This window comes from Necator americanus, chromosome I, assembly GCF_031761385.1.
Source record: "Necator americanus strain Aroian chromosome I, whole genome shotgun sequence".
Classification (NCBI taxonomy): Eukaryota; Metazoa; Nematoda; class Chromadorea; order Rhabditida; family Ancylostomatidae; genus Necator; species Necator americanus.
This window is the reverse complement of record NC_087371.1, coordinates 10,136,263-10,161,988: the sequence shown is the minus strand read 5'-3', so window position 1 is coordinate 10,161,988 and position 25,726 is coordinate 10,136,263. Positions and strand designations below refer to the sequence as shown.

The following is a 25,726-nucleotide window of genomic DNA, read 5'->3' as shown; positions in this document are numbered from 1 at the left end:
CATTTTTACTACGACTACACATCTTTGCAATAACTATTTGATGTGCTGTTGCTCTATATTAAAGTAAAATAAAGGGATTCTACCAAATTGTTTGTATAACAGCACCAGCAAAAATTTAACACAATGATATCAAGCGAGCATCTCTCGGTAGCAAATGGGAACTCTGTCGAAAACGAGATCTCGAAAATTGTTTCCTTCCGAGTCTCCCATGCTGTTCAAATGCTACCCGCGAAGTTCTGGTGAGGTCGAAACGATCCAGAACTTTGTGCAGTTGCACAAGCGTCTACGCTCGAAGCCGCACTGTCGCGCTGCGGATGCGAGTGATCTCGAGGATGTTCTGATGTACTTTGCCGTCCCAGGTGGCAGTTGAATCATATCATTAGGTTGGTCCGAAAGTCTTTGCACCAAAACCTATACTTCGATCGGGAATTTTTTAGGGCATTGAATAAAAAATTTTGAGCAGTAGAATATAATAGAATGTCCTAGAAGCTCCTACCAGAAAGATATATAAGCGGACGCATTTCACTGGTATTTAAGCATGACTTCAAGAAGTCAAAGTCATATTCGAACCACTACGTACTACAAATTCCTGCAAGAAGATAAAGCCACCTAGCTTGAGAAATCAGCACGCTTGCTACAATTTTCCATCAAAAACTTCAAAATCCAGAAGCCAAGAGTTGTTTGATGATGTATTTTGCATCACTGTCGTAATTAGCTTCTTAAATTTGGCTTATTAGAAGTACAAGGGAGTTTGGTGTTGCTCGCGCAACGCAGCTAATCCTAGCGAAAATCCAGGGTTCAGTTATCCACTCCTTCGTAACGTGTGCTGTTTCTCATCTTATTTGTCTCAAAAGTGATGAAACCACGCTGCAACTCGTACCAGTCTTGTCCTTCCCATTGAGGCGTCAATTGAGTGGTTCGCGCCTGCGACGATGGGTCCTACACCGATCTCAGGCCAAGTTCAAATCTACGTTACCGTTTCCGTGATCTCATTACGGTTGGAGCGCATTGGCCTAACAAGTATCTATTCATCTGCAGTGCCAGAGGTCTTTTGCTGCATCTTTCATGGTCATTCTTCTTTTTATTCTCATATTCCATCCCTCTTATTTGAATGGCTTACATAATTAAGGACTTCTTGGCTGTGTCGCATGTTTTCTTTCAAAGGCGGGAGCAGCGGAATCTGGTGGTGTGATGTGGTCGGAATCAATTCTCGCTTTTCTTGGTTGATGTCGATCTGTTTGCTGTTCACTTGTACACTGTCCGGTGATTCGCGGATCATCATCTAAGGATTCCTCGATTTATGTGAGTGTCACTTTTGAGAAGTGGAGTTTTCGAAGATTGACTTCTTTTCCGAGGCCCTAGGACCTAAACATCAGTGTTAGAAAAAATTGAAGCCACTAAGTAAAAAGGAAGACAGGGGTGGAACTACCACTGTTGTAACTTTACCAAATCCTCCAAACAATAGAGAAGATGTAGTTGTGGGCCACTCATTGGCACCCTTACTTCAGGACGATCTATCTAACTTCTTTCTCTTAGTAAATTTAGCTTACATGTCATAGATCCTCTAAAACTAATACTTAGGTCTTAGGGCTCCAACTGATTCAATTATTTACTTCCAGAAATAAAGGCGCCACTGAGTGGCCCCAGCTGCGCTTGACTCCGAACAACTTTTCGAGAAATGAATGACTAATTCATACCATATGTTACTTCCAAAGAGAAAAAAAAGATCCAAGAACTAATTCCTTAGCATTCCACGATCACTCCATGCATGCGACAGCTTTTATTCACACATTTTTGATAAGTATTCGCAACTTGGTGGTTCTAAAAAGGGCCGTTAGGTTAGCCCTTATGAAGGCTGTTCACATTCGCCTGCTTCGCGACTTTAACGTGACTTCCACGGTCGGGGCAAAGTCGCTCCTTCCACACCAATCCACGATCAGCCATTCGCCGAATTCTTCCCTGGACTTTATTGCAAGCTCCGGCCAAGTGGTAATCAGTAACCCGAGTGAAGTCACGAAGTGTCAGCAAGTTACAGGCAGTCATTATGCAAATGAAATAGTTTAATGACATCACTCCACGAATCTGAGGTGGTACGGATTTCAGGTGGAGTATTCGTATACGGGATGGGAGACTATATAGGGGGGGGGGGGGGTGATTCCGTCCCTTTCTTCCTAATTGCTTTAAAGAAGACAATACGGAAGATACGGCTTCAGGCGTTCTGGCTCACTATTTTCTACAAGGAGTTCGATTGGAGCGCGCCAGCCTTGTGCGGCGCCGCATATTCTGGGCCGTTTTTTTGCGGCAATTAGGAAGAAATGGACGGAATCACCCCCTTCTCCATAGTCTCCCATCCCGTATACGAATACTCCACCTGAAATATGGACCATCTCAGATTCGTGGGGTGATGCCTTTAACGATGAGAACGGCCAACCTATTCTATGGACGACTTTGCACCTGTTGTGCTCCATCACCTTATTCCACCTCTATTCCTTATACCACAGTACTGGCACAGTCGAAGTATCAGTTACGAATGACAGTAAATGCGGTAGGAAAACAGTTCGATTCTGTGGCCTCAGAGTGGGTCCTCCCCAACTACATTTTACCCCCTAAAATGAGCCATACTAGTCTCACACCAGCCGACATCAGCGCTCCCTGGTGCCACCGGCCTAGCGCCGCCTCGTCTTCTCCGTCCGAATGAGCTGGCAGCCTGGTTAGACATGCATTAGACTAAACTTGGATAAAAGGTTGGAATCACCAGACGTTAATTCGTGGTTGTACGGCACCATTCTCTTTCATCGGCTTCTTTATCAGCTGGCTCGAGATCATCTCTTCATTGTATTTCTCATTCACTTTTGTAACTTCTTTTGGAACTAGTGACGACCCCCCCCCTTTTTTTTTTTTTGTTGGGAAGGGGCCCTTCTTCTTTTTTAAAGGTTGGGGGATTTTCCCCTTTTTTTTTTTGGGGGGGGGGGGAAACCCCCCCCCCCTCCGCGGCCCCCCCCTGGGGAAACCCCCCCCCCCTGAGGAGGGTCCGGCTTCTCCCTATCCCACCTATGGTGACGACGGATATCCCTTCAGTTGAACTAATCCTCCAGTCATATGTTATAACCATGATAACCATCAAATATCATGTTAAATAGACCTAATAGCCATACCTTACCATGAATCTGACGTGGCGATAGAATTCGCGAAAAAAGTAAGAAATGGGGTTGTAAATTGCGGGAGGGTTCCGCTCATCCCTTGCTGGTCGTCGTGAAAAAAACGGCGTAAGAACCAGTTTGGTTATTACAAAGTACGTCAGAACGATCTCTATGCTCCCTTTGGCAGCCTAATCATTTGTTTCACTTGAATAGGCTGGTGAGAAGACATCACTAATCTTCGGCCAGGCTGTCATGGACGTGGCACCTGCACAAGGGTGGCGCGTTGCAACTGAAATCGTCTTAAAAACGTCTTCCACACTGTTTCTTATGACGATCAAGGATAGACGAGCGAGCGACGACCTCTGATCCCGCATTCTACAACTCTAACTCTAGATTTTCCAGTGTTTTCCTTCACCACGTCAGATTCGTGATATGCTGCCTTTAATCTTCGTTTGGAACCATGAATTTGGTCTCTCTTTACGGCTCACGGTTTCCGACGCTGCTCTTGTATTATTACATGAAGAAGAAACAAGGAATTGATATTGTTGTATCTTCAGCACATCGCATAGCTTTCCAAGTTCCAGTTGCTCTGTTGCTTACCTGACAAGACTTATATTGTTGTAGAGGGATCTCCTGGACAACAATATTCAACGTTTTTTCTTCAGAGGGTTGAAGAATCATTCTTTTTTGTGTGTGCTCACGTTGATTTCCGTCATGTTCTACCATTATTGACTGATCACTGTTCTTCTTTTCAGGTGGTTAGTGCCATTGTTGGCGGCGTTGTTAGGATGCGCGTTGGCTGCTCGTCTCACTAATATCGCGGATAGAAGACTTGGGATCTCACTAGAGACAGAGATAGGAGTTAGTCATTTTTTGAATGAACTTCTTACTTACTGTTCACATTCTTAGCGAAGACAATCAATACAACCGAAGAAAATTTTTCAATATATGTTTCCCAAGTGGGGTCATGCATCCATCCCGTTCAGAGATGTCAGACAAGATGTCAACAGACCCATATATATATATATATATATATATATATATATATATCCCTGAAACACATATAACATATATATATATATATATATATATATATATATATATATATATATATATATATATATATATGTTATATGTGTTTCCCAAGTGGGGTCGTGTTGACATCTTGTCTGACATCTCTGAACGGGATGGATGCATGACCCCACTTGGGAAACATATATTGAAAAATTTTCTTCGGTTGTATTGATTGTCTTCGCTAAGAATGTGAACAGTAAGTAAGAAGTTCATTCAAAAATGACTAACTCCTATCTCTGTCTCTAGTGAGATCCCAAGTCTTCTATCCGCGATATTAGTGAGACGAGCAGCCAACGCGCATCCTAACAACGCCGCCAACAATGGCACTAACCACCTGAAAAGAAGAACAGTGATCAGTCAATAATGGTAGAACATGACGGAAATCAACGTGAGCACACACACACACACACACACACACAAAAGAGTGATTCTTCTACCTATATGAACTCTCTGGAGAAAAAACGTTGAATATTGTTGCAATAATTTCATTGGGTGTTGCTCATTTAGATTAGTTAGTTTGTTTGATGCTGCAGTATGAAACTATGCGGTTTTTCCCACACCTAAACAACTCCGCATTCATGGTTTTGGCTGATCATACCCTTTTTTCCCAGTTCAAGTTGAGCAGCGAAAGGCGTTCAGCTTCTTTACTTTGGGAAATTTGGGAAATTTCTCAAGTTTAATGTGATTCAGGGTTCACTTCACATTGTCGGATTTTTTTTTCATCTAGGATTTTTGTGGTTTCCCATAGCTGAGGCCCGTTATGCAGTCCACCTTTCGATAAGAAAAGAGATGTTTTTGTGCTTAGTGATGAAATGCGCAGTCTGTCGGTGTTTATAAAGGCGAACGTACAGGAGCCCATCGGCTGATTTTCTGTCAATGCCATCGAAGATCGAAAACAACTGTCGGTTGGTTATGCTCCTCCGTGAAGTCACCGAGTGATTGCACAACTTCTGGAGGCTTTAAGAACTGCATCTTCCACACCAGTACCATTCCTAGATCGATTTTCATTCAATCCATTTGCTACCTAAGCAATATTTTTAAGACATCTCTGATTCCTACCACATTTTCCCAGACCAATCTGGAATCGGAGCACAATTGTCCATGCAGCGAGCGGTCGCTGACGCCATAGTTGGACCGCGTGATGTGTTGATGATGTTGATGTGGCAAGTGTTAATGCATACGCAGAATAAAGCCCAACAAGCGATTCGATTGGAACTTTGGCTACTCGTCATTTATTTGGTGGTGTATATTCGTTTCAAAAAGGTTAAGAGTTAATAGAATTTGTCTTTTGTTTGAATGCAGCATCATTGTTGCAGGTCACATTGGCTATCGGCTTGCTGCCCATTGCCTTGTTCCAAAAGATTGGAACCGTAGTAGCGATTCGTGACACGACACAGTTTGAACCTCGACGATCGGATGAACTTGAAGACGAATCTCTCTAGAACGGTGCAAAAATGGCCGCAACCTAGAGCTGCAATTGTGAATTCGTTTGCTTCCGGTTGGACAAATGCAACTCTTGTAGTAACCGAATACCGGTAATGTTTGCATCTCTTCTTGCTTGGTTATCCGGTCAGTGTACTTCTGTTTGTTTTATCTTTGTTCTACTTTGAACTCTTTTTTTGTGAAAGCACGAGCGGAAGAGAGGTAGGGTGATAGCACGTGAATAACAGGGAGGGTGAGAGTGTGAGGAGATAAGGGAAATGAGAGACGGAGTGAGAGGAAGTACATGCAGTACATGTAGAGCAACCATTTGTGCCAACCGAAGTGGTGTACGCGATCCCCACTGGCGAATATTCAAAATCCTCTGGTATTATAACACTTTCCCACGAAGGTTCTGTTGTTTGGCTGCTACAACTCCCTGAATATTGCGCTAAAAACACACGGTGTTCTGCATTCATCTGGACAGGAGCAGTTCCTTGAAAGTCGTTTTGGATTTATTTGCTGTTTGCTAGGTGCGGTTTTCACATAAGCTCTATGCAGTAGTATGCTAGGGCTTATTAATCTCTCGTAACCTTTTTGATACATCACTAACATACGGTGACCGAACCTTTGCTGCGAGCTAATACTTTAGGAGTAGATACCGAACACAAGAACAGTCGCTATACATATGCACCCAACGATAATTTTCAAGTTTTATAGCGTGACTGACCTGGATAATACAAATGTTCATCATTGAAATAATTTTTGCGATTGCTATTCTTGCATTTTATTGGGACGACTGTGCCTACTTCAAAGCGCAACTAACATTATAGTAGCATTAGTCATTATAAACATAAAGGACAGTGTCTGGGGTTAATCAATCTGCTTGGAATGCGCCACCAGGTTCACTTCAGTTCAGAATCGTTTGAGGTTCACGAACGTGTAACTGGCCTATACAATGACTTGCGGTGGCTAGCCGATGTGTCAAGTCAGTGTTTATATCCTCCCAGACAATTCTGGTACCAATTTATCGACCCCGGAGGGATGGATTTTCGATTGAGATGGAACTGCTACACTTCTTTTCCAGAATATTACTGGACGATGGTCGGAATTGAATGCGATGTCCAACACATTTGTAGGTTTTCGGAATTAGGATGAGAGGATATTCCTTGTTCCTCGTCTTCGAGCCTTAGTTTGAAAGACGCCTAGGTGTGTGACTTTTAAAGCTGATTGCCTCTTCGTAGATGCAGATGCGACGGTAAGCTTCGTTCTTTCGTCGCTACACCACTATACCATCATTGCCTCCCAAAGTTTGCTCTGCAGCTATTTTCGATTGACGCAATCTCTCGTAGATACTTCTGAATTTCTCGCATAGAGAATGCATGCTGCTTCTGAAGACTACAACAATGTTATCTTTATTCGATTTAATTATTGCTCGAGTTCATGATATACGATATTCTGAGTCCATAAAAATTCTTCAGTTCGTCGTTATCAGTTTCGGCTCCTGAAATCTGCTAATGCGAACCACGCTTTACTTCGATAGAGTGAGAAAGGGTTTGAGTGAGATAGGAAGGAAGGTGAGAGTGTGAGTGAGATAGAAGGGAGGGTGAGAGTGTGAGTGAGTTAGGAGAAAGGTGAGAACGTGGGTGAGATAGGACGGAAGGTGAGAGTATGGGTGAGATAGGAGGGAAGGTGAGGGTGTGAGTGAGTTAGGGTGGCAGAAGCGTTGAGTACGCATCTGTTCACAAGTATTCTTGGCCCGCGTACTGTATCGCTCTCTCGTACTCCCCCTCTCCACCTCCCGCTCTCTCGTGCACCATCCTCTTCATCTCGCGCTCTCTGCTGCACACCACTTTACCTCCTACTCTTCTATCCTCTTTCTCAACTCCCACCACGTCTTCCTCCTCACCTCTCTCTGCCTTCCTCAAACACACTTTCCCCATCTCTCTCTACCTACCTCGCCCTCTCCCTTCTCTCGTTTACAGTTAGAACAACTGCTTAACTATTTTTGTATTTTTGTTGTATTCTTCCTTTTTTTCTCCTTAAATGTTGCTCAGAGTTGTTTTGTTTTTCATAGTCAGTTATAAAGAAATTTGTTTTCTTTTTCTTCTAGCAACGTTCTTTGCAGGAGTTCCAAGTAAGCGTTCACATCACAAACACTGAATTTGAATTGGACAGACTGCTCGATTAGAACCTAAGGATGAATACATGCTCCACTATTCCAGCTTTGGATAGACCTTATTTTTGGACACAGTTCATGGAGAACAGCGTACATGGCTGTAGTGATGGTTAAAGGAAAGTAGAGAATCGCCGAAGCAATACATTGAGGATTAAGGATACATTGAGGAACTTCGTGGAATCAATCGAGACTTCAGAAATAAATTGGACGTCATCCAGTCCACCACTCAAATGACAGTGTTTGATACTAAATTATGACGAAATGCGTAAATCTACCAAAGAAAAGGGATTATTGTGCGGAAGGAAAGAAAACAGCGAATCACAGCGATACGTAAAAAAAATTGTTCATGCTAAAGGAGTAGATTTCATAGCAGGGCGAATTTTTAAACAATACAAGCGGTTTGACCTTTAGTTCTGAGGTGTTGGGTGAATTCAAGATTTATATTTAATTTATATATTCTTCTGTTTGCCACATAGTCGACGTAACTAGAAAAATACAACAATGCTGAGTGTTCTTGCGTATATACATTTGGCATCCAAGAATTTGGCATTTGTGAAGTACAACGAATGCGTGTAGCGCGTACGAAGTAACGAAAGAATCATAATCATATAGCACATGAGACTACAATGAAGCATTCGCAATGACTAACCGAAGAGAACGGGCTGAATGGTACTCGATGTTCGGTGCTGCCGGCGATGTCAGACGGCGCTGCTTCTGATGAGGTTCTATGAACAGTAACCTGTCCTTCGATTTTTCCGTCCATCCACCCGAATCGAATACACAGGCACGTGCACAAAGGATTTACAACAAACAACTTAAAATCTGGGAGAGAAACCGGCGCACATACCCACCCAAGGAGACTATAGAGCTCAAATTTAGTAACTTAGTCACGAAGAGAAGAGGCCTGAGCGTTCATGCATTCACCGAAAACTGTGCGCACCTAGAAGGGTAAAAGAAGAAAGCGAATGCAATCAACGGGTTCAACTCCTTCATCAAGCACCGCCCACATCAACTGTATATGTCCTCTCCAACTCCCTTCCATCCTAGGCAGAAAGAACGGAATCAGGCCTCACCAGCAGATTCCGGTCGGATGACAACGGACAGCAAGCTGCACCGTTCATCGCGTTCCTGTTTTGCTGTATTCCCATTGTTCATATAAACGACATATGCAGCGTTTTGACAGTTTTGTAAGGTACGAGTGCCATTGCATTTGTGACAAACATCCATCTGTCACGTCATATCAGAAATAGCTGACTAATAACTGAAATAAATCATCAGCTGCAGTGTGACTAGCTTGATACACAATTCGGTCGCCATCTCGGATACACATTTCACAGCTCTGACGTGCCCGTACCGGCCTTCATATCGTATCGGGTGTGCTGCGTATTCTCAACAAACCAGTCCATAATTTCTACTTCAACCTATCTAGAGCAGCCACTCTGAGAGCGATGCAGCGGGAAAGGGTATATCCAACATTTTTGTGTGATGATTTCAATTTTCGTCAGGCTGTCGTCGACACATAGAGAGAGAATGCAGAAAGACAATTATGCCTGTCCTGCTTTCGGTCCCTAGGCTGCTATCGTTGATGAATTTGAAACCAAAGCTACTATTCTTGGGCCGCATTTCTGCCTCAAAATAGCGAACGTCGACCCGTCGTCAAGAGTGTCTGTTAGCACGTACAAAGCTCCTGACAATTTTTCGAAATTCGCGATGAACAAGAGGGACAGGTTTGAGGGCCTTCACAGAAAAAAGTACTTTAGACCATTACGCTAGCCTGGCTGAATGAGGTAGCTCAATTTGATCCTACTCATTCGAACTGACAATGCAGTGAAGAGCGGCAATTTGCGTTTGCAAGACATAGTTACCAACATGAGAACTTGCTCAAAAAATGCATTGACAATTGATATACCGCAAAACAAATTTCACACTGATGTTACTGCAGTATTTCAATAGCAGCAAGACGAATGACCATTAGACAATGTGGGACTGCATGATTGGCGCTTACCGCATTATACAGAAAAATTATGGGAAATAGAAAGTGTATCAACCAGAAAATTGCACATCTGGCATATTTGTCGACGCGAAGTCGGAGATAGAAACCACCCAGCTGAACAACAGATCTCGGAAAACGTTTTGTATTGGAAGCACTTCCTCTTTTATATGTTGTTATTATATTAATTGAAGCGCAATGATAAGATGTTCCACTACGAACGTCGGCGATTGCAAACAGCAGTCAAAGTCTTCAGCGAGATCGGCCAACCGGATGCCGGATGCGAGACCGGATAAAAACACCGACCTTATGCACCATCTAGCCGCTCTTGTCGTTGTGTCCTGACGTAGGCCACACACGTGATCATTAACTTCTACTTCAGATCGCAGTCAAACTTCTGATGCATTCCACAGCGGCTGATTGACCTCAAACAAATTACCCTTCGCTTCATGTGGTGAATACTGCAGTCTGACATAGTCTGGGGACTGCGTGTCCACTCAGACTCACTGTTTTCCTGACTCTTTGAGTCGCTATACATGCTCCGTTAAGACCTATCTTGTCACCGAGCCACTGCTTCGCTTGCCATCCTGTTATTATTGCGAACTTTCGCGTTCCTACTTCGCGATTTCGCATTTTTCAGCATATAAATTTCATGCCAATTGGCCAAACTTGACTTCACTTTCTGTTGTTAACCGGTACAAATTACAAGCTACAAAAAAGATACTTATACGGCAATGCCGGCCAAGAATTTGTTGCCGCAAACTGCAATCTGCTGCCGGTACTGCCCTGTTCGTGCCATCCTATTGGGTAATCGGAAAACGAGGGATTTATTTCTAAATAACATAGTGGCATAAATACATACACGAGAAAACTTTTTTTTTTACAAAGAGCACGGTAAGAGAAGGGCATCGAAAAGCGACGTCCTGAACCCACCAGACACTGGAGGACTCTAGATCAAACCACTTATTCTTTATGTTCAAAAATTCCATTTTGCTGTGAGAACCAGTCCTTCAGCGAGAACAATTCCCGAAGCTTCACTGTGATTTGTTACTTCTTACATATAATAATCCCTTTTCTTTGCAAAATCCACACATTTTCGGATAGTTTTGCTGCAGGGCGTATCATGTTTAACAAGGACTGTCATTCCAGCAGTGTACCAAATGATAACCAACATACGTTTAGTTCCGCAATCTCATTTCATGAAGCTGATCGGCATATAAGTATTACTAATATCTCGGACACTTACTTTTCCCTTGCTATGTAACAATGAAGCAGTGAGAGTGGTCATTCATGAATTTTGTGCGAAAATGGAGTGATGTAACGTTCCCTGAAGCAAGATTGAGCATGTACATACCCTTAAGTTCGGATCAAGCGTTAAAATACATGAAAGATATGTGGAAGCTTATTTCTAACTACTACAAAGAACGCAAACTTAAAGGTTAAATTGTTTGATCATGTTACTATTGCTGTTCCATTCTCAGTTCTTCATAAGTGATTATGGATAACAAAACAAGGATACCATACTAACATTTGAGGAGAACAAAAGGAGAATAAATACCACACGTCTGGAAAATAAAACAGTTGATATTTTCTTCACTGTAAGAGAGAGAGCGAGTTAGAGGGTGGGTAAGTGCGAGTGAGACTAAGTGGGAAAGTGAAAAAGAAAAGGTGAGAGTAGGAGTGAGTGAGTGGGTGAATGAGAGTGAAGGATGAGAGTGAGATCGAGCTGGTGCGAGCGAGCGAGCGAGAGAGAGGGTGGTGCGAGTGAGTAAGTGGGTGGGTGTGAGTGAGCAAGTGAGGAGTGCGAGTGAAGAAGTGAATCAGTGCGAGTGAGCAACCGAGTGATTGAACTCTTACCTGTTAAATCCGACAACATATATGAGGGAGCAAGTCCATCGCTGAAACATGAAAGAAAATAACATAAATGCAAAAAAGAATTTTTTTTTTTGCTAATTCTATTCATTACGCAGAAACATTTCAAAGGCGATGAAGAAATATGTTGAGTTAGATTAGTCAGTTAGATTAGTCATGAACAGCAAAAAAAGTCCTTTATCTGTCATTAATCGTGGAAATCCTTCCTTTCCGTGTAATCAAGCCTCTTCGTCACTCTAGACGGTGCTGCCCAAGTCTCCGTTCCGTACATCGTGACGTGGCGAATTGCGGAGAAATAGACTCGCAGTTTCACTTCGTTGGTGATGGGGATCGACCACAGGCATTCGGCTAAGGAGTTGAGTGCAGAAATGAGAGATCCACATCTGGTTGTTTTTATCAAGGCGTAGACATAGTCCGTAGCCTGCAGCCAGCTTCGATGCAGGTTGACAACATGTTAAAGTTTCGTACTGCTTTCCACGAATATAACGTCGAATTATCGTCGGGGTACTCCGGCATACAGTCCAGGTAACAGAACTCATCGACGAGTTCGATCGGTTGTCAGTCCACCCTGATTCCTGTTGGAAGTCTCGAAGAGATCCAGTCAAGGGGCATCCTGATAGTGCCAAGATGTCTGCACGACACTCGACTGTTCCTTGCATGATGCCATCAACAGCGAAGTTGAACAGGAAGCGTCCTATCACTGCCACTTGTTCTACTCCGGTTACCACCTCTAACGGTCTTGTACGTCCGGCTGGTGTTCGAACTGCAGCAGCTATTCGTCGATTCGTGTCATAAAACAGGCGAGCGAACGTTCCTTGTACTCCATCGGCGCGGAGGCGTTGACAAGATGGGCTCGATAAAAAGAGTCGAAAGCGGCTTCAAAACCAGAAACACTAATTGCACTGGCTTCGAATACGTCAGATTTCGATCACTCTCCTAACGAAGACAACGAGACGAACAAGCTGGCTTTCCACCTGGCCAATCGTAGATCGGCAAGGATGAAAACCGGCTTGCTCTCTGCGCGTCGTTTTTTCGCGACGCTCAATAAATCGCTAATCCGCTGCAAAACCATGTACATAAGACGCAGCAAATAGATTCCTCGATAATTCTTAAGGAGCGCGTTGAGAAGATGGCCTCGATGCGGAGAGTCGAAAGCGACTTCCACAAAGGCTAATTCCATTGGTTTCGGATAACGCTGCCAGATTTCAATCACCCTCCTGACGATGAGCACCTGGTCAGTCGTAGATAGTCCAGAACGAAAGCTAGCTTGTTCGTCGCGCGTTACTTCTTCGCGACGCTCAATAAGTCGGCCCAGAATAAGCCGCTCCAAAACCATGTACATGACACGCAGGGGAGGGATTCCTCGATAATTCCTAGGTTCCGTGACGGATAACTTTTTCTGGAGAGGAATTACGATAGCAAGTCTCCAAGAGTCAGGTATCTTTTCGTCTATCCATATTAAGCGGATCTTTGTCATCTCAGGAATCCCAGAAGGAGGAAGATATTTCAGCATTTCTGCGCCAATCCCGTCGTCTTTATTAGATTTTCCATTTTTCACCTTTTGGATACAGACCAGAACCTCCGACACGGTCGATGTTTCCTCGTTAACCGCATATTTCGGTCTATGAACGTGCTCGAATACAGGAACTGAAGGCAGTTACCGGATCAACGAGGTCTTGAATTGATTTCCCCGAACTGGAAGGCTTGCGTCACCGACAGCCACTTCACTAGTTTGAGGACTGGAGAACATCTTTTCATCTTACCAGAATACTGTTTTAGTAAAGCATAAGCTTTCCCCGGTTTCTTTTCCGAAGCGGCGCAGGGGAGCTAGCGGTTGAGATCTAGGTTGGACCACTGAGCACCACTCATCACTGAAGTTCGGTGCGGTGGAGCGTAGTGGCAATACGCGTCTTCGATTTAAAGGCATCAACCCACAAATCTGGAGTGGTGCGGATTTCAGGTGGAGTATTCGTATACGGAATAGTAGATTATGGTGAGGGGTGTGGTTCCATCCATTTCTTCCTAATTGCCGTAAAAAATGGCCCGAAATATGCGGCGCCGCGCAGGGCTTGCGCGCTCCAATCGAACTCCTTGCAGAAAATAGTGCGCCAGAACGCTCGAGGCCGTAACTTCCGGGCCGTTTTCTACAGCAATTAGAAAGAAATGAACGGAATCACCCTCCTCCCCATAATCTACAACCCCGTATACGAATACTCCACCAGAAATCCGTACCACGCCAGATTCATGGAGTGATGGCTTTAACCGCTACGCTCCACCGCACCACTTCGAGCCTACGCACCTACATCGAGCTTCGTTTCGTTTTAAAGGCATCACTCCACGAATCTGAGGTGGTACTGCTTTCAGGTGGAGTATTCGTATACGGGATAGTAGATTATGGAGAGGGGGATGATTCCGTCCATTCCTTCCTAATTACCGTAAAAAACGGCCGGAAGATACGGCTTCGGACGTTCTGACGCACTATTTTCTACAAGGAGTTCGACTGGAGCGCGCCAGCCCTGTGCGGCGCCGAATCTTCCGGACCGTTTTTTACGGCAATTAGGAAGAAATGGACGGAATCACCCTCCTCTTCATAATCTACTATCTCTTATAAGAATACTTCACCTGAAATCTGCACCACCTCAGATTCGTGGGGTGATGCCTTTAACCCAACTGCACTCGTGCTGCCGTAGCTGGCGAAGATGGATCGTAGCTAGATTCCCGATGCTGCCCCTCACCAATCGATAGTACTGAAAACTGACGTCGCTACGCGACGGGAATTAAAGACTACCATCCACAAAAAAAACACCCATAATTTTTTTTCAAACATTCAGGTACCTTTCAATTATTGGGCACTCAGCATTAACTGCAGAATAGATAGGCTCAAAAAACACCCACAGGAAGATGTTTGCGTCAGCCAACGGCGGTTCGTATACAGGGAATTTCCACAGTCGTGTATGTTGGCATATTTCGGAATTTTCGCTTGCACGTTCCTGGCAGTATTGCGTGCAAACATGCAAACACGCCGTCGTAACTGCACAGGATAACTAAAATAAGCTTTCATATTGACGTAAGCAGAGGAAAATCATTTGTTGCCTCCGCCTTTATAGCGACAGCTTCGTCCATGGTCAACTAACTTTTGTTTTTTCCTCCTCCAGTGAGATCGCGACACATTCCTTCCATGATTTTGGCAGGTGAAACACGTTAATGGCAGATGTCTTTGGGCAAAGATTTTATTTCCATCACGAATCTATTCACTGCCACTTCAAACTCGGTAGCTGGCTTCCAATTCGTCGAACAAAACTGCGACCTTCGCTGAAAAAAGTTGATTCATACGCAACATAGAAAGTGCATCTATTACACCATTAATAATTAGAAATACAAACACTATAGTATAATGCATACACTTTCATGCTTATGCGAAAAACCAACAACCTTATATTTATTGGAGTCGTCATCAACAATAAATGCTTTTTTCGTCTCCGGATCTTTCACTGCCAGCAGAAAGGGAGTGGACCAATTATGTTTACAACAATGGCGCCGACAATGGCACTGAACACCTAGAAAGGAAGAACATTGGTCGAACATAACGGGAATGAACATGAACATATTAAAAGAACGGATAATGATCCTCCTCCATACAGTGCTTTTCCAGAGAAAACATTGAATGTCGTTACCTAAGAGATCACTCTACAGCAAGGTCATTACTGCCAGGTGAGCAAAAAAAGAACTGAAACATGGAAAGCTCTGCGACGCTTTGGAGATACGACAACATCAATTTCTTGTTCCTTCTCAACACAGTAATTCATGAGCAACGCCAAAAACAAAAAGCCGCTAAGCGGGGTCAAATTTATGCTTCCGAATGGAAAATAATGGAACTGACATCTGCAAACTACACTCAGGAAGGAAATTAAACTTGCTACCAGCAAACTAGCCCGGAAAGTTGTGATAGAATAATTTGAAATCTAAACTTATTGGCTCAAAAAAGGAGCAGCTGTTACGTGTTTAGCAAATAATCCGACTGAACGACTGTCCGTCATCAGTAGTTCCAAAAGAAGTTGCAAAAGGGGACGAAAAAGGCCATGAAGAGATAAGTTCGAGCCAGGCGATAAAGAAACCGATAAAAGAGAATGGTGCAGTAGAACTAAGAATTAACGTCCACTGATCTCAACGTTCTACCTAAGTTTATTCTATCGCACTTCTTCGGAACCTCATTCAAAAAAGGTTCACTCAGACGGCCTGTTGGCACCAGAGAGCGCTGGTACAAAGAGTCAGTTTAGAGGAAATATAATTAGTTTGCGGGAGTAAACAAAGCAGAATTCATCACATTGGGAACGTACAAGAGAGTAGATCTTCGAAGCTGGCACTCCACTTGTCGAAAGTAGCACTTACACGAATGGGCGAATTCGTATGTGGTGATGCGCTGATCACGAACTGATCCACTAATGAACAATAAGCTGATCAACGCCAACCAAGAAAAGTGACAATTTGATTCTGGTCATACAACACCACCAAAGGCGAAAATGTAGTTCTTTTTTTTTCTTGTGGGAGGCACTTAGTGACGCTCTGTCTCACTCTTCTCCCCTAGTAGCTTCAGCTTACATGTCACAGATATTAGAAGACTAATGCTTGGCTTTAGAGCTTCGATTGATATAGTTATTTACTTCAAGAAACTTCCCACTGCTCCACACTTCCCGTGCTCCTGCCTTAGAAAGAAAACATGTAGCAGAGCTGAGGACTCCCGACTATGTACACCACTCAAACAAGAAGAATGGGATATGAAGATATTCAGAAGAAGAACGACCATGAATGACCCAGCAAAGAACCCGTACAACCGCAGGCAAAATCTGCACCGTTTAGGCCAATGTCTGCACCAGTCGTCACCGGATCACGGAAACGGTAACGTACATTTGAATTTGGCTTGGGATCGGTTTGGGACCCATCGTTACAAGCACGAACCATCCCGCTTGAAACAGACATTTGCTAGTACGAGTTGCAGCATCGTAAAGAATTGGCTAGTGGGTTACAATTCACGATTACTGATTACACCTAGGGTACACAATGGGGGGGAATGTAGTTGGGGCATTCAGGGGCGCCCTTATTTCTCGACGTTCTAACTTACTTTTTTCTCTTAGTAACTTTAGTTTACATGTCTCAGATACTCTAAAACTAATACTTACGTCTTAGGGTCCGATTGATCTAATTATTTACCTCGAGAAATAAGGGCGCCACAGAGTGGCTAACCCTCACCACCCAACTATTCATTTTACCTCACGGTAGAATAGTTGCGTTTGTAGATGATGTACGTTGTTCGCTTTCCTGATTTGCTTAGCTTATTTGAGCTTGACCCCTACAATTTTGGTCGTTGAATGACCTCCACATGCTGGGACTGCCTTTACAGCCTTTTGCCTTTCAGACTGCCTTTACACTTTACGTAACCCTACTTCTCTGTTCAACACTGTTCAACATCTCAAAATTGTAACATATGCGAAATTAGTTCAAAATAACGTCGATTTTCCTTAAGTGCCGTGGTTGTTTTGAAACTTATTCATTTGTTTATTTCATCTTATTTGGGACAACTATATTTACGACGCTTTCTAGATCCAACTGTTCTTGAATCGGTCAAAAGAAAATGGTTCTTGTTTGAGGAGTTTTTCCCTCATAAAAATAAAGGATGGAGTGGAAAGTGGAATAAAGGACGGACCAATCCCTTCGGGACAGATCAACACGTCTGATTTCTGGAAGATCTGTAATTTCCCATGTATTCCGTATGCTTATAGTCGAGTCAAAACGACATTAATCACGAGTGTAGTTGCGGTGCATCTGCGTACGCACTCGAAATGGCGCGCTGGAATCAACCCTAGCAAACCTCGCAAAAAACACTTCAGAGAATGAGCGTTCGTATTAGTCAGATCAGCAACATCATTTTACTTAAGGAAAAAAAAACCGTTCGGAGTGCATCAAGGGCGATTGATCTCGTAATTTGCAAGGATTTCACCACGCTCCTAGCCGCTACGCTCCACCGAAGCGCCTCGAGAGAAGCTGTGTACGCAGTTGCACCCCGCTTCATGTCGTTTTGACTCGACTACAGGTGAGCTTTTCGATGACTAGAAAAACGCAGATTATCACTTGCAAATCGTCTCGAATCGAAGAAAACATGGATGAATGTGTGGGTTGTAGTCACTTCACTTTGTGGTAGGAAAAGGGTAACTCCAATGCTAAACGATTTGCGCAATAATTCGCTGTAACAAAACATCAGCACCAGGAAACAACTGTAGTCTCTCGTCGCGCTCCAATTCAGTTTTTGCACCGACTGCCAATTTTACAACTCGATAGCGGCATTGTCGGAAAAACTTGCTCGTGAAGCTCGGAGGGCTCGAGCGAGGCGGCTCGTGCCTCATAATTATCTGAAAATGGAGTATTCTATTTCTGGATTACTTTCCAGAGATGACTGGATCTATGCTGGTGATAATTAACTCTCTTAAAGTACAAATATTACTCTAGACCAAATTAATTGATTTACAGGTATTTTGGCCTCTTCATTCTTAATCTCATGGGCACTGCGACTACGACAGAGCACATATTTATTAGCGAATGCTGGTGGGACAATAGGATTTGCTATGGCATTATTGGTACTAGGTAAATATTTTCGTTATTTTCCCGTATTTTTTGAAGTTTAGTGAGTTTCTTTGGGGCACGTCGCATCAAATTTACAGTTATATTATAGTAATGAAAGGATAGTAATAAATCGAGTAAAGCAATGTTTGTTTTCAGTTTGTTTGGAACTAAAACATTCAAAGTCATTTTCAGGAAAGAAGATTTTCTATTCAATACCTTTGGCATTATTTGTTGCTATGTGTATAAAATTTGCACCAAAAAAGTGAGTCCAGATTTCATTAAATAATTCACTTTTTACCTTCCGTTCAGTCAAATTTAGTTGCGATATTCAAGCGAATGTTCCCATCCTAATTTGTGCTTCCGTGTTTTTTTTTTTGAACTTTCTTTTGTTATTTGAATGTCCTAGACAACTAACAACTGTGGTTTTTGTCTTCTCCTTTGCTTACTTGATGGTAATTCGCTACTTACACTATTTTTTGGACGTCGAGGAACTCGCATCACAAGCAAATGTAGTTCAACTCATCATGACTCTGAGGGTTTGTTCATCGCTGTTCTTTATGATTTCAAGAAGTTCTCATTTCTTTTTTACTTTCCTACCAATGTTGTTCAACTCACTCCCATATGGACACGTAAACCTTAGATTTCATGTTCCCTCCTTCCGCTAAAATCTTCACTGTTATACTTCTTTTTTTTTCGTTTTGGAAGAGAAATGTAGATTTATCGAATTCCAGGTGGTCGGACTTGCTTTCGAAGTGTCTGACTTCCGACAAGCTAGTACCCAGCGTGAGTCTACGACAAAGCCGAAGCGATTCCTTGAGGCGGAACCTAGCTTTTTGGACATTTTGAACTACTTTTATCACTTTGCTGGATTATTCACAGGTACATAAATAGATTAGTGAAGAAATAGCAAATTCGTAGAACTGCATAATTACGTCTTAAAAATCGGATGGCAGGAATGATTTTTGTGTGTCCAAAACTCACCATTGCTTAAGTAGGAGAAGAGTTCTAGGAAGTAGTTTCGGAAGAGAGTGGATTCGACCGTTTGGAGATCATTCATCGAATTATCGGTGAAACTGTGTAGATAAAGCGCACCGAAAGGACAACCCTAGCACATCTGTTTTGCATTTTCGTTGGGTGTGGTTAGACTTGAGCTAGCTTGTAGATTGGAAATTACGCTTTTTACGAGCTTACTTCCTTATGCAAGTCGAGAATTTCATGCTTTCAAACGTCGTGAGTGACTTTTTCTGAGTTCATGACTACATGGATAGACAGAACATTTCTTTGCAGGTCCATACTACAGTTACCAAATGCTGCTTGACTCGCAAGAACCAGTTCTGCTCACAAAATGGTCACCAGTACTTGAGATTCGTGGGAGGGCTTTGCGTCTTTGCTGGAGTGTACCACTTTTCATAATTTTCAATAAGCTTTATCCTCTTGATGTAAGCATTTCAGTTATAGTCTTTTCTTTTGTCTTTTTAAAAATCATCGCAGTTCATTCCCTACTTGTCTCTTCATCCCCTTAGTGAAGACATATGAGCTTTGTTCAGGGACTTCGATCAGACGCTGTTTGGGAAATGACGTTCCCATATCGAATGGTTTACGCCGCAGCTGTTTTCGTAGTATTTAGAACGCGAGTTTACAGGTATGTGCAGTGTTGCTTTTAACTGTAATAAGTAAAACAAGTTTTTAGCGCTTGGGCAGTAGCTGAAAGTATGTGCGTCACCCTTGGTCTTGGCATCTATCCGACAGACTCGAAACCACGCACGGTTGTTGGTCCAACTGACTTAGAGAAATACAAGTGAGAATTGCTTACTATGACCTGCTTTATTCAGTTACACCTTTTTATAGTTATTACAATTTTTAGAGAGCTAAAGGGTCGTTCAGACATCCGCTACGACTCAGAGGCTATAGTAAATCTGGACATACCTGAGGTAATGAGTGCCGTTGCCTTTTCTCGTTTCATGTAAGAGGTATGTGTGCGTGACTGGTACTCAGAAGCTGCTCTCAGCTGCATTCTCCGAATTTCTTCTAAAAATGCACGCGCAGTTATAAGACTTATGAATTATGAATTAAGATTATGAGGTGACATGACATGTTTAAGTGAACATTGAGGTTCCTTTTGACTTCTACATTAACATGCTTATAGGTTCGCAACAAGGTAGAGAACAGTAGTAGCCTGCGTTTTTTCAAAATGTACAAAATAATATCTGGAGGGAAAAATCTGGCCAAGTGTGCAGTAATTATCTAAAAAAAACGATACACTCTATTTTCATAACACGTATCTTTTCGAATCATTGGTTAACTTGGTTTCAGATCGAGATGAGCGATGGATTCCGAAGCGGTATTCGATCGTGGAATAAATCGGTACAGAGCTGGCTGGCCCTCTATGTTTACTCAAGGACGAACCGCATGTACAGGTTAGCGCCCGATAAAATTCGAAAACACCGACAGGGGTATATTGAAGGATATCGAGGGGTGATTTGCAAATTAATCTAAACAAGGATTTTAGGGTGGAGCTAACAATGTTTGTATCAGCGCTGTGGCATGGTACTTACGCCGGCTACTTTATGTGAGTTCATTAATTTTTGGGTCCTTTCGTTTTCGAAGGGACCCAATCCAACAACTGCACTTAATAGCTTGGAATTCTGGAAATTGTCACTCACAAAGTTCTACAATACTACTTTTATAGTTCCATAGTGTCTGTACAGTATCACTTCAGGGCAGCTCGAAGAAGGGAAGATCTTTAAACTAAATCTCAAATAGCTTGATGAAACCTCCTTCTTTTCATTCATGTTCTCTGTATAACATTTCAATTTTCAATTCTTCATTTTATTTGTTAGCTTTCCAGCGACAATTTTCTTCTCTTCGATCCCATCATCAAACTTCTCTTCGGACCGCCGAAAGTCTGCTGCGACATTTCTCACTGTTATTTACCTCACTGATTGCTTTTGTATCTATTCATAACTAGAATTTGAGGGTCAAAGCCATAATTGAGGACTACGAACCGTCCGTTTTCTTATTTTTCTTGGAAGTTCTTCTATTGCAGGTCATTCCTCATCGTTCCTATGTGCGCAAGCGTTGAAGATATCATTTTTAAATATGTACCAATGGATCCTGTGACAAAACAGCGACCAGTTTGGTTTAGATATTTGTATGTGAAGTTTCGTTGATCTTATAATGTTTTTGTTTTGTTATACTAGTACAATTCCTTCTTAGGTATACATTTACCCTTCGATGTCGTGGTTTTGACATGTTAGCTACCGGGTTTTTGCTGAAGAATTTCCAGGATACACATAGGTATAGTTATTCTAAAAACACTGAATAAACTTTCAGTTGTTCCAAGTTTGCTGATATCTTAAGCATTTCTTTTCGAATACACTACTTTTTTATGTGATTGTGAAAAACCAATGAATTCGAAACGATTTCTCTTTCAGGTTCTGGAGTTCGCTGTATTACTGGTTATTAGTGGTGACGCTACCAATTTATGCTTTTGACAAGATTTATACACTGAAGAAGAAGGTGAAGACAGAGAAGGAACTCTAGTTCTCGTTAGTTAGAAATGTACGTGTTCATTGAACGTTAGGTATAACTGCTTATATTTTAGTATTGTTTTTGTTATTGTTATTCTGTATTGTTTCGTTCTACCTCCTTTTTTTTTGCTGAAAAGTGTTTTTGCATTTGGATGGCAGTTACTCTTTACGAGGATACTCACTGTTAAACACGTTGCGTTTGCGTTGTATATGCTAAGTCATATGAATGCTTTCCCAATCAACGCCCCGAAAATCAGAATCCCCTCTTTCGAATTTCTACGTATCTTGAAACATAAACGGAGTAGAAATGTGTCGCACGCTATAAACTTCTCAAGCTCTATCGCGATCTCATATTGGGTTCTGCTATGTAAGTGATTCACCGTACCTTAACAACAAAATCATGCAGTAAACAGATGCTGAATTGCAGTAGAAGAATCCTAAGAAAACTTTGCTCAGCTGCTAACTTAAATCTCTACGGGTCGCGCCCACTGCGCATACAGTTTGCATGGAGAAAGATTGATTTCTGGTTTTCCAGAATTCATCCTGTTTCTAACAAATTGCTCTGGATTTATCGTGGTACCTTAATCTAATCATTTGGGATCGACTCTAGTAGTTAGTTGTTTCCCGATTTTCTTCATATTTTCTCTTCAATTCTTCATTTCGCTTTTTTTTTGTAATAATTTCTATCTATGAATATGTTTAATATACTAAGTTGCTTGCCTCTTCTACATGTTTGCTGCTGATGCTCAAGTGGTAGATTAATACTGGAAAGAGGGTTGACGGACGGGTCTCGAATGCTGTCTCGTCGTTCCTTGCGCAGAGTACTCTCGACTTGTTTACGCCTAGGTTTTTGTATTTGTCAAGAAAACAACGTCAACAACCTTTGTAGCAAGCTTATGCTTGATGTTGAAATAAGCTCGCTTGTCCTGAGGTCGATCTTAGTTACTATCTATTCTCTTATCTTTTCTCCGCTACGAAAAGATAAATCGTCAGGTAAGTGTTAGGTTCCTTAGCCAAATAACTGATAGGAAACAAGTTCGGTGCAAAAAAAAGTTTATCACATAGAACTATACTCTGAATATTACACATCAATCACAAGGCACGAGCGAGTCACCCATTTAGCAGGACTATGAATGTCTGACGATGCAACTCCTTCGCGACAATTTCATTCGGTTCGCATCGCACAGACGGTGATACGCCCATACAAATTATCTAAATAACAACAACAAATGTGAGCAAATGTTCTGAATGCAGGCGCAGTCGAATTATTGCAGTTTCACTGGTACAAAAAAATAGCGATGTGACATAAGAATACATAGAAAAAAGTAACAAAACAGATATTTTGCGTATGCTTGTTGCTTAACCCAATTTTAATGGCACATAAGAGCGGCACTGAAGAGATGGAGCTAATTGACTAAATATGGGCAGTAATTAAGTACGGTAATCTGTGAATTTTTCTGGATGTCTCGGAGAAAGGGATAGAGGAGAAAGCGTGAAGTCAAGCATTACAAGTACACCACGTGGAATAGGCACACAAACACATGAGACGCGGAGATGTCCCCCGTTCTTCTCTGATTCTAGCCGTTCAACCGTTTCTTCGATCCGAATATCGAGTTTTTGATGCGAGTTCCGAAGCCTCCTTTGCTGGGTGTGGCTGAAACCGACTGGATTTGCACAGAATCCCGATATTCATCCATAATTTGAAGTACTTACATTCTCTGGTTGGTGCCCTTGGACCATCGATCACCATCTTTTTCCATGGTTCAGTGCTTAAGCTGTTGCTTTTCATAAGGCTCCCCGATTTGATCGGCGTCTCGTTAGCAACCTGCTTACGTTCACTTTTGAATTCTCCACAAGAGCTAACGTTCAATTAGCAGTCTGAACTCACCTTATTTAGCGATACAAGGCTGGCAGCACTACCTGGTGGTCGGTTGCTGCTACCTCCGATTTTCCTCAAGAAAGAACCAATTTTGGTGGGCTTCCAACCGGCATGCGGAGGCAGCTGATGTGACGACAGCGAGGCGACATCCATCTCGCTGCTTCGCGAGAATCGACGATCATCAAACTGAAGAAGAGCAGGTTTTGCGTTGTGTAAATGCTCTTTCTCCGGAACAGGGCTGCAAGTGGCACGGACTGTTCCAATGTTGTCATAGAATCCGTCATCGTCATCGTCATCAGCTATTGAAGGTGCACGTGAAGAAATAGATTGGTGACCGACGATTGAACTACGTCGGGTCGTCATCTGAACAGAAATGTCCAGGAAAATGTTCTTGGGTATAAGTGTGATGAAGTGACAAATGAAAATCCTCTGAGACCCACATGATTTTGTTGATATGCTGGGGCTCCCACTCCGGAGCTGTTTGAAGAATAGTAACCGCCGTTCTGTGAAGAAGTTGCGGATCCTAGGAGAAATAGGATAGAAAGATTATAGTGCTGCAGCATATGTACAGTCACCAGCAGAATTCCTCATTTAGTTCTCTCACACTGTTTTGGCATCGTCAGATAGTTCAAACTAGCGCTAAAATATCGAGGATCTCTTTTGTTTCATTGTATCTTCGGGATGTGATGAGCCAAACATAAGGAGCGGTTCGAGTTAACATATCACTGAGGCTAGATATTATACTAGTTTTTCATGGATGCCCTGGATATTTTCTATAACCGTTTGAGAAATACAATAAGCTACAATGGAAACAACGAATATTAAAATAATATCGAGCTTTTTTTTAAGCATTAACGTCAAGACGTCCATTTAAAAACGAAATTAGTTCACCGCATAAGTGAAGCGAACAAATCCTTGTTGAAAATTTCAAAAAAAAAGTGAAAAAAGTGGTGGATTTTGTCGGCTTTCTGCACCAGCACACGGCCTTCGAAGCCAAAAAGAGAAGACGGATAATTTCGTTTCGCTGGATCTTTTACAAGTACCGCGGTCCAATAACGGAAAGAAGTAGGCGAAAACTCAATAGAGCAAAGAAATGCAATAGCGGATCCCTCACCATTTCTTCCGGGTGGGTGAGACGGCGGCTGAGTTGAAGGGTACGGCGGTGTGTATTCGGTGGCGAAACTTTGCGGTGAATAGCGAACAGCGTTAGTGTGTGTTTGTCGCGGAGGGGTGGCTCGCTGTAGAGAAAGTTCGGCTATTCCATGACAGCACTGTCCACGACGAACGGTAACCGTACCTTGATTGGGCGGGTGGCGAACTCGTTGATCTCGTGATAGGCGTCGTCTTCTCTATGTCTAGCTACGAATGGAGCTGGCGCTTGATGGTTCCACCTAGATTGTGCCGGCACTGAAAAAAGCAGGTGTAGACGGTGTCAGTGCTGTCACGCACGACATTAACGAACTCATCCACCTACACCCAAACAAAATCACTAGACTAGAATAAAACCTCGAGTAAACACTGACGTAGTAAGTCGCTTCTCTGCTTTAGTTACGTCCCTAAGGACTGGATTGGGTAAGTTAAGAATGCGCAAGGCCAACTATGTTTAGTCTGTGCCATTGGTTTCATACTGCAAGCGAGTAAGCTGTATACAAAAAGTTGGACAAAAGGACGACAGAACTGAGGATCGAGTGCACTAAGAGTGAATCTGAGTGAACCTTGTTTATTGGGGCAGGTCAGAGTGTTGGCAGATCACATGGCGAAGACTGATTGGTACATACTCGTATTTGGAGAGGAAAGAGCTCGTGTGCGCAGATCAGAGTTGTTCTGAAAGCGGAGCATTGCGTAAGCATCGGCAACGATCGACTCGTTCGTTTAGACTTCGTTTCTATGCGCTACGGTAACAGCAAAGACTATTCGGCAGCTACAAGGACTAACTATACGCTAAGGAAGAAAAACAAAATGGTCCTGGAAATAGTCGAGGATGCCTTGAGTGAAATATTTCTGGTTCTTTAGGAACAATATAGGTAA

The 25,726-nt window shown here is 42.7% G+C and overlaps 5 protein-coding genes across 13 annotated transcripts in view; 2 read left to right on the top strand and 3 right to left on the bottom strand.

Annotated features, from left to right (window-relative positions):
• Nucleotides 1-932: 932 nt before the first annotated feature.
• Nucleotides 933-5,656, top strand: RB195_005040 (uncharacterized protein; the record flags this gene model as incomplete). 3 transcript variants are annotated; one of them, XM_064177321.1, is made up of 5 exons in its annotated part: nt 933-1,068; nt 1,130-1,222; nt 1,288-1,302; nt 5,287-5,477; nt 5,531-5,656. In XM_064177321.1, the coding sequence occupies 5 exons, from the start codon at nt 933-935 to the stop codon at nt 5,654-5,656; spliced, it is 561 nt and encodes a 186-aa protein (XP_064034445.1). The 3 variants fall into 3 exon arrangements, with proteins under 3 accessions (XP_064034445.1, XP_064034447.1, XP_064034446.1); XM_064177322.1 differs by lacking the exon at nt 5,287-5,477 and having other exon boundaries at nt 5,531-5,601; XM_064177320.1 differs by lacking the exons at nt 933-1,068; nt 1,130-1,222; nt 1,288-1,302 and adding exons at nt 2,405-2,577; nt 3,896-4,001 and having other exon boundaries at nt 5,322-5,477.
• RB195_005041 (uncharacterized protein) lies at nt 1,840-2,043 on the bottom strand (the record flags this gene model as incomplete). The annotated part of the gene is made up of 1 exon (XM_064177323.1): nt 1,840-2,043. The coding sequence occupies one exon, from the start codon at nt 2,041-2,043 to the stop codon at nt 1,840-1,842; it is 204 nt and encodes a 67-aa protein (XP_064034448.1).
• A 1,401-nt stretch (nt 5,657-7,057) lies between the features above and the next one.
• RB195_005039 (uncharacterized protein) lies at nt 7,058-16,651 on the bottom strand (the record flags this gene model as incomplete). Of its 4 annotated transcripts, none has more annotated exons than XM_064177319.1 (8): nt 7,058-7,137; nt 11,660-11,700; nt 14,570-14,718; nt 14,809-14,847; nt 14,918-14,986; nt 15,107-15,231; nt 15,292-15,348; nt 16,525-16,651. In XM_064177319.1, 8 exons carry the CDS (start codon nt 16,649-16,651, stop codon nt 7,058-7,060), a joined length of 687 nt encoding a protein of 228 aa, XP_064034441.1. The 4 variants fall into 4 exon arrangements, with proteins under 4 accessions (XP_064034441.1, XP_064034444.1, XP_064034442.1 ...); XM_064177318.1 differs by lacking the exon at nt 7,058-7,137 and adding an exon at nt 11,059-11,129; XM_064177317.1 differs by lacking the exon at nt 7,058-7,137 and adding an exon at nt 11,288-11,367.
• A 1,433-nt stretch (nt 16,652-18,084) lies between these two features.
• Nucleotides 18,085-21,832, top strand: RB195_005038 (uncharacterized protein; the record flags this gene model as incomplete). Its single annotated transcript, XM_013452496.2, has 14 exons — nt 18,085-18,136; nt 18,197-18,310; nt 18,482-18,551; nt 18,696-18,825; nt 19,021-19,168; nt 19,577-19,728; nt 19,837-19,931; nt 19,980-20,087; nt 20,154-20,220; nt 20,603-20,706; nt 20,799-20,858; nt 21,336-21,440; nt 21,506-21,586; nt 21,724-21,832. 14 exons carry the CDS (start codon nt 18,085-18,087, stop codon nt 21,830-21,832), a joined length of 1,395 nt encoding a protein of 464 aa, XP_013307950.2.
• Nucleotides 21,833-23,396: 1,564 nt separating this feature from the next.
• RB195_005035 (uncharacterized protein) overlaps nt 23,397-25,726 on the bottom strand; it is a gene marked incomplete at both ends in the record, with an annotated part of 81,483 nt that continues 79,153 nt past the window's right edge. For 3 of the 4 annotated variants that reach the window (XM_064177311.1, XM_064177312.1, XM_064177313.1), the window contains 7 exons: nt 23,397-23,473; nt 23,533-23,644; nt 23,708-23,884; nt 23,954-24,061; nt 24,139-24,221; nt 24,813-24,936; nt 24,996-25,105. In XM_064177311.1, coding sequence (XP_064034435.1) covers nt 23,397-23,473; nt 23,533-23,644; nt 23,708-23,884; nt 23,954-24,061; nt 24,139-24,221; nt 24,813-24,936; nt 24,996-25,105 — 791 coding nt within the window. Of the gene's footprint in view, nt 23,474-23,532; nt 23,645-23,707; nt 24,062-24,138; nt 24,222-24,812; nt 24,937-24,995; nt 25,106-25,726 lie in introns of all 4 variants that reach the window. The other variant, XM_064177310.1, reaches the window with a different exon arrangement.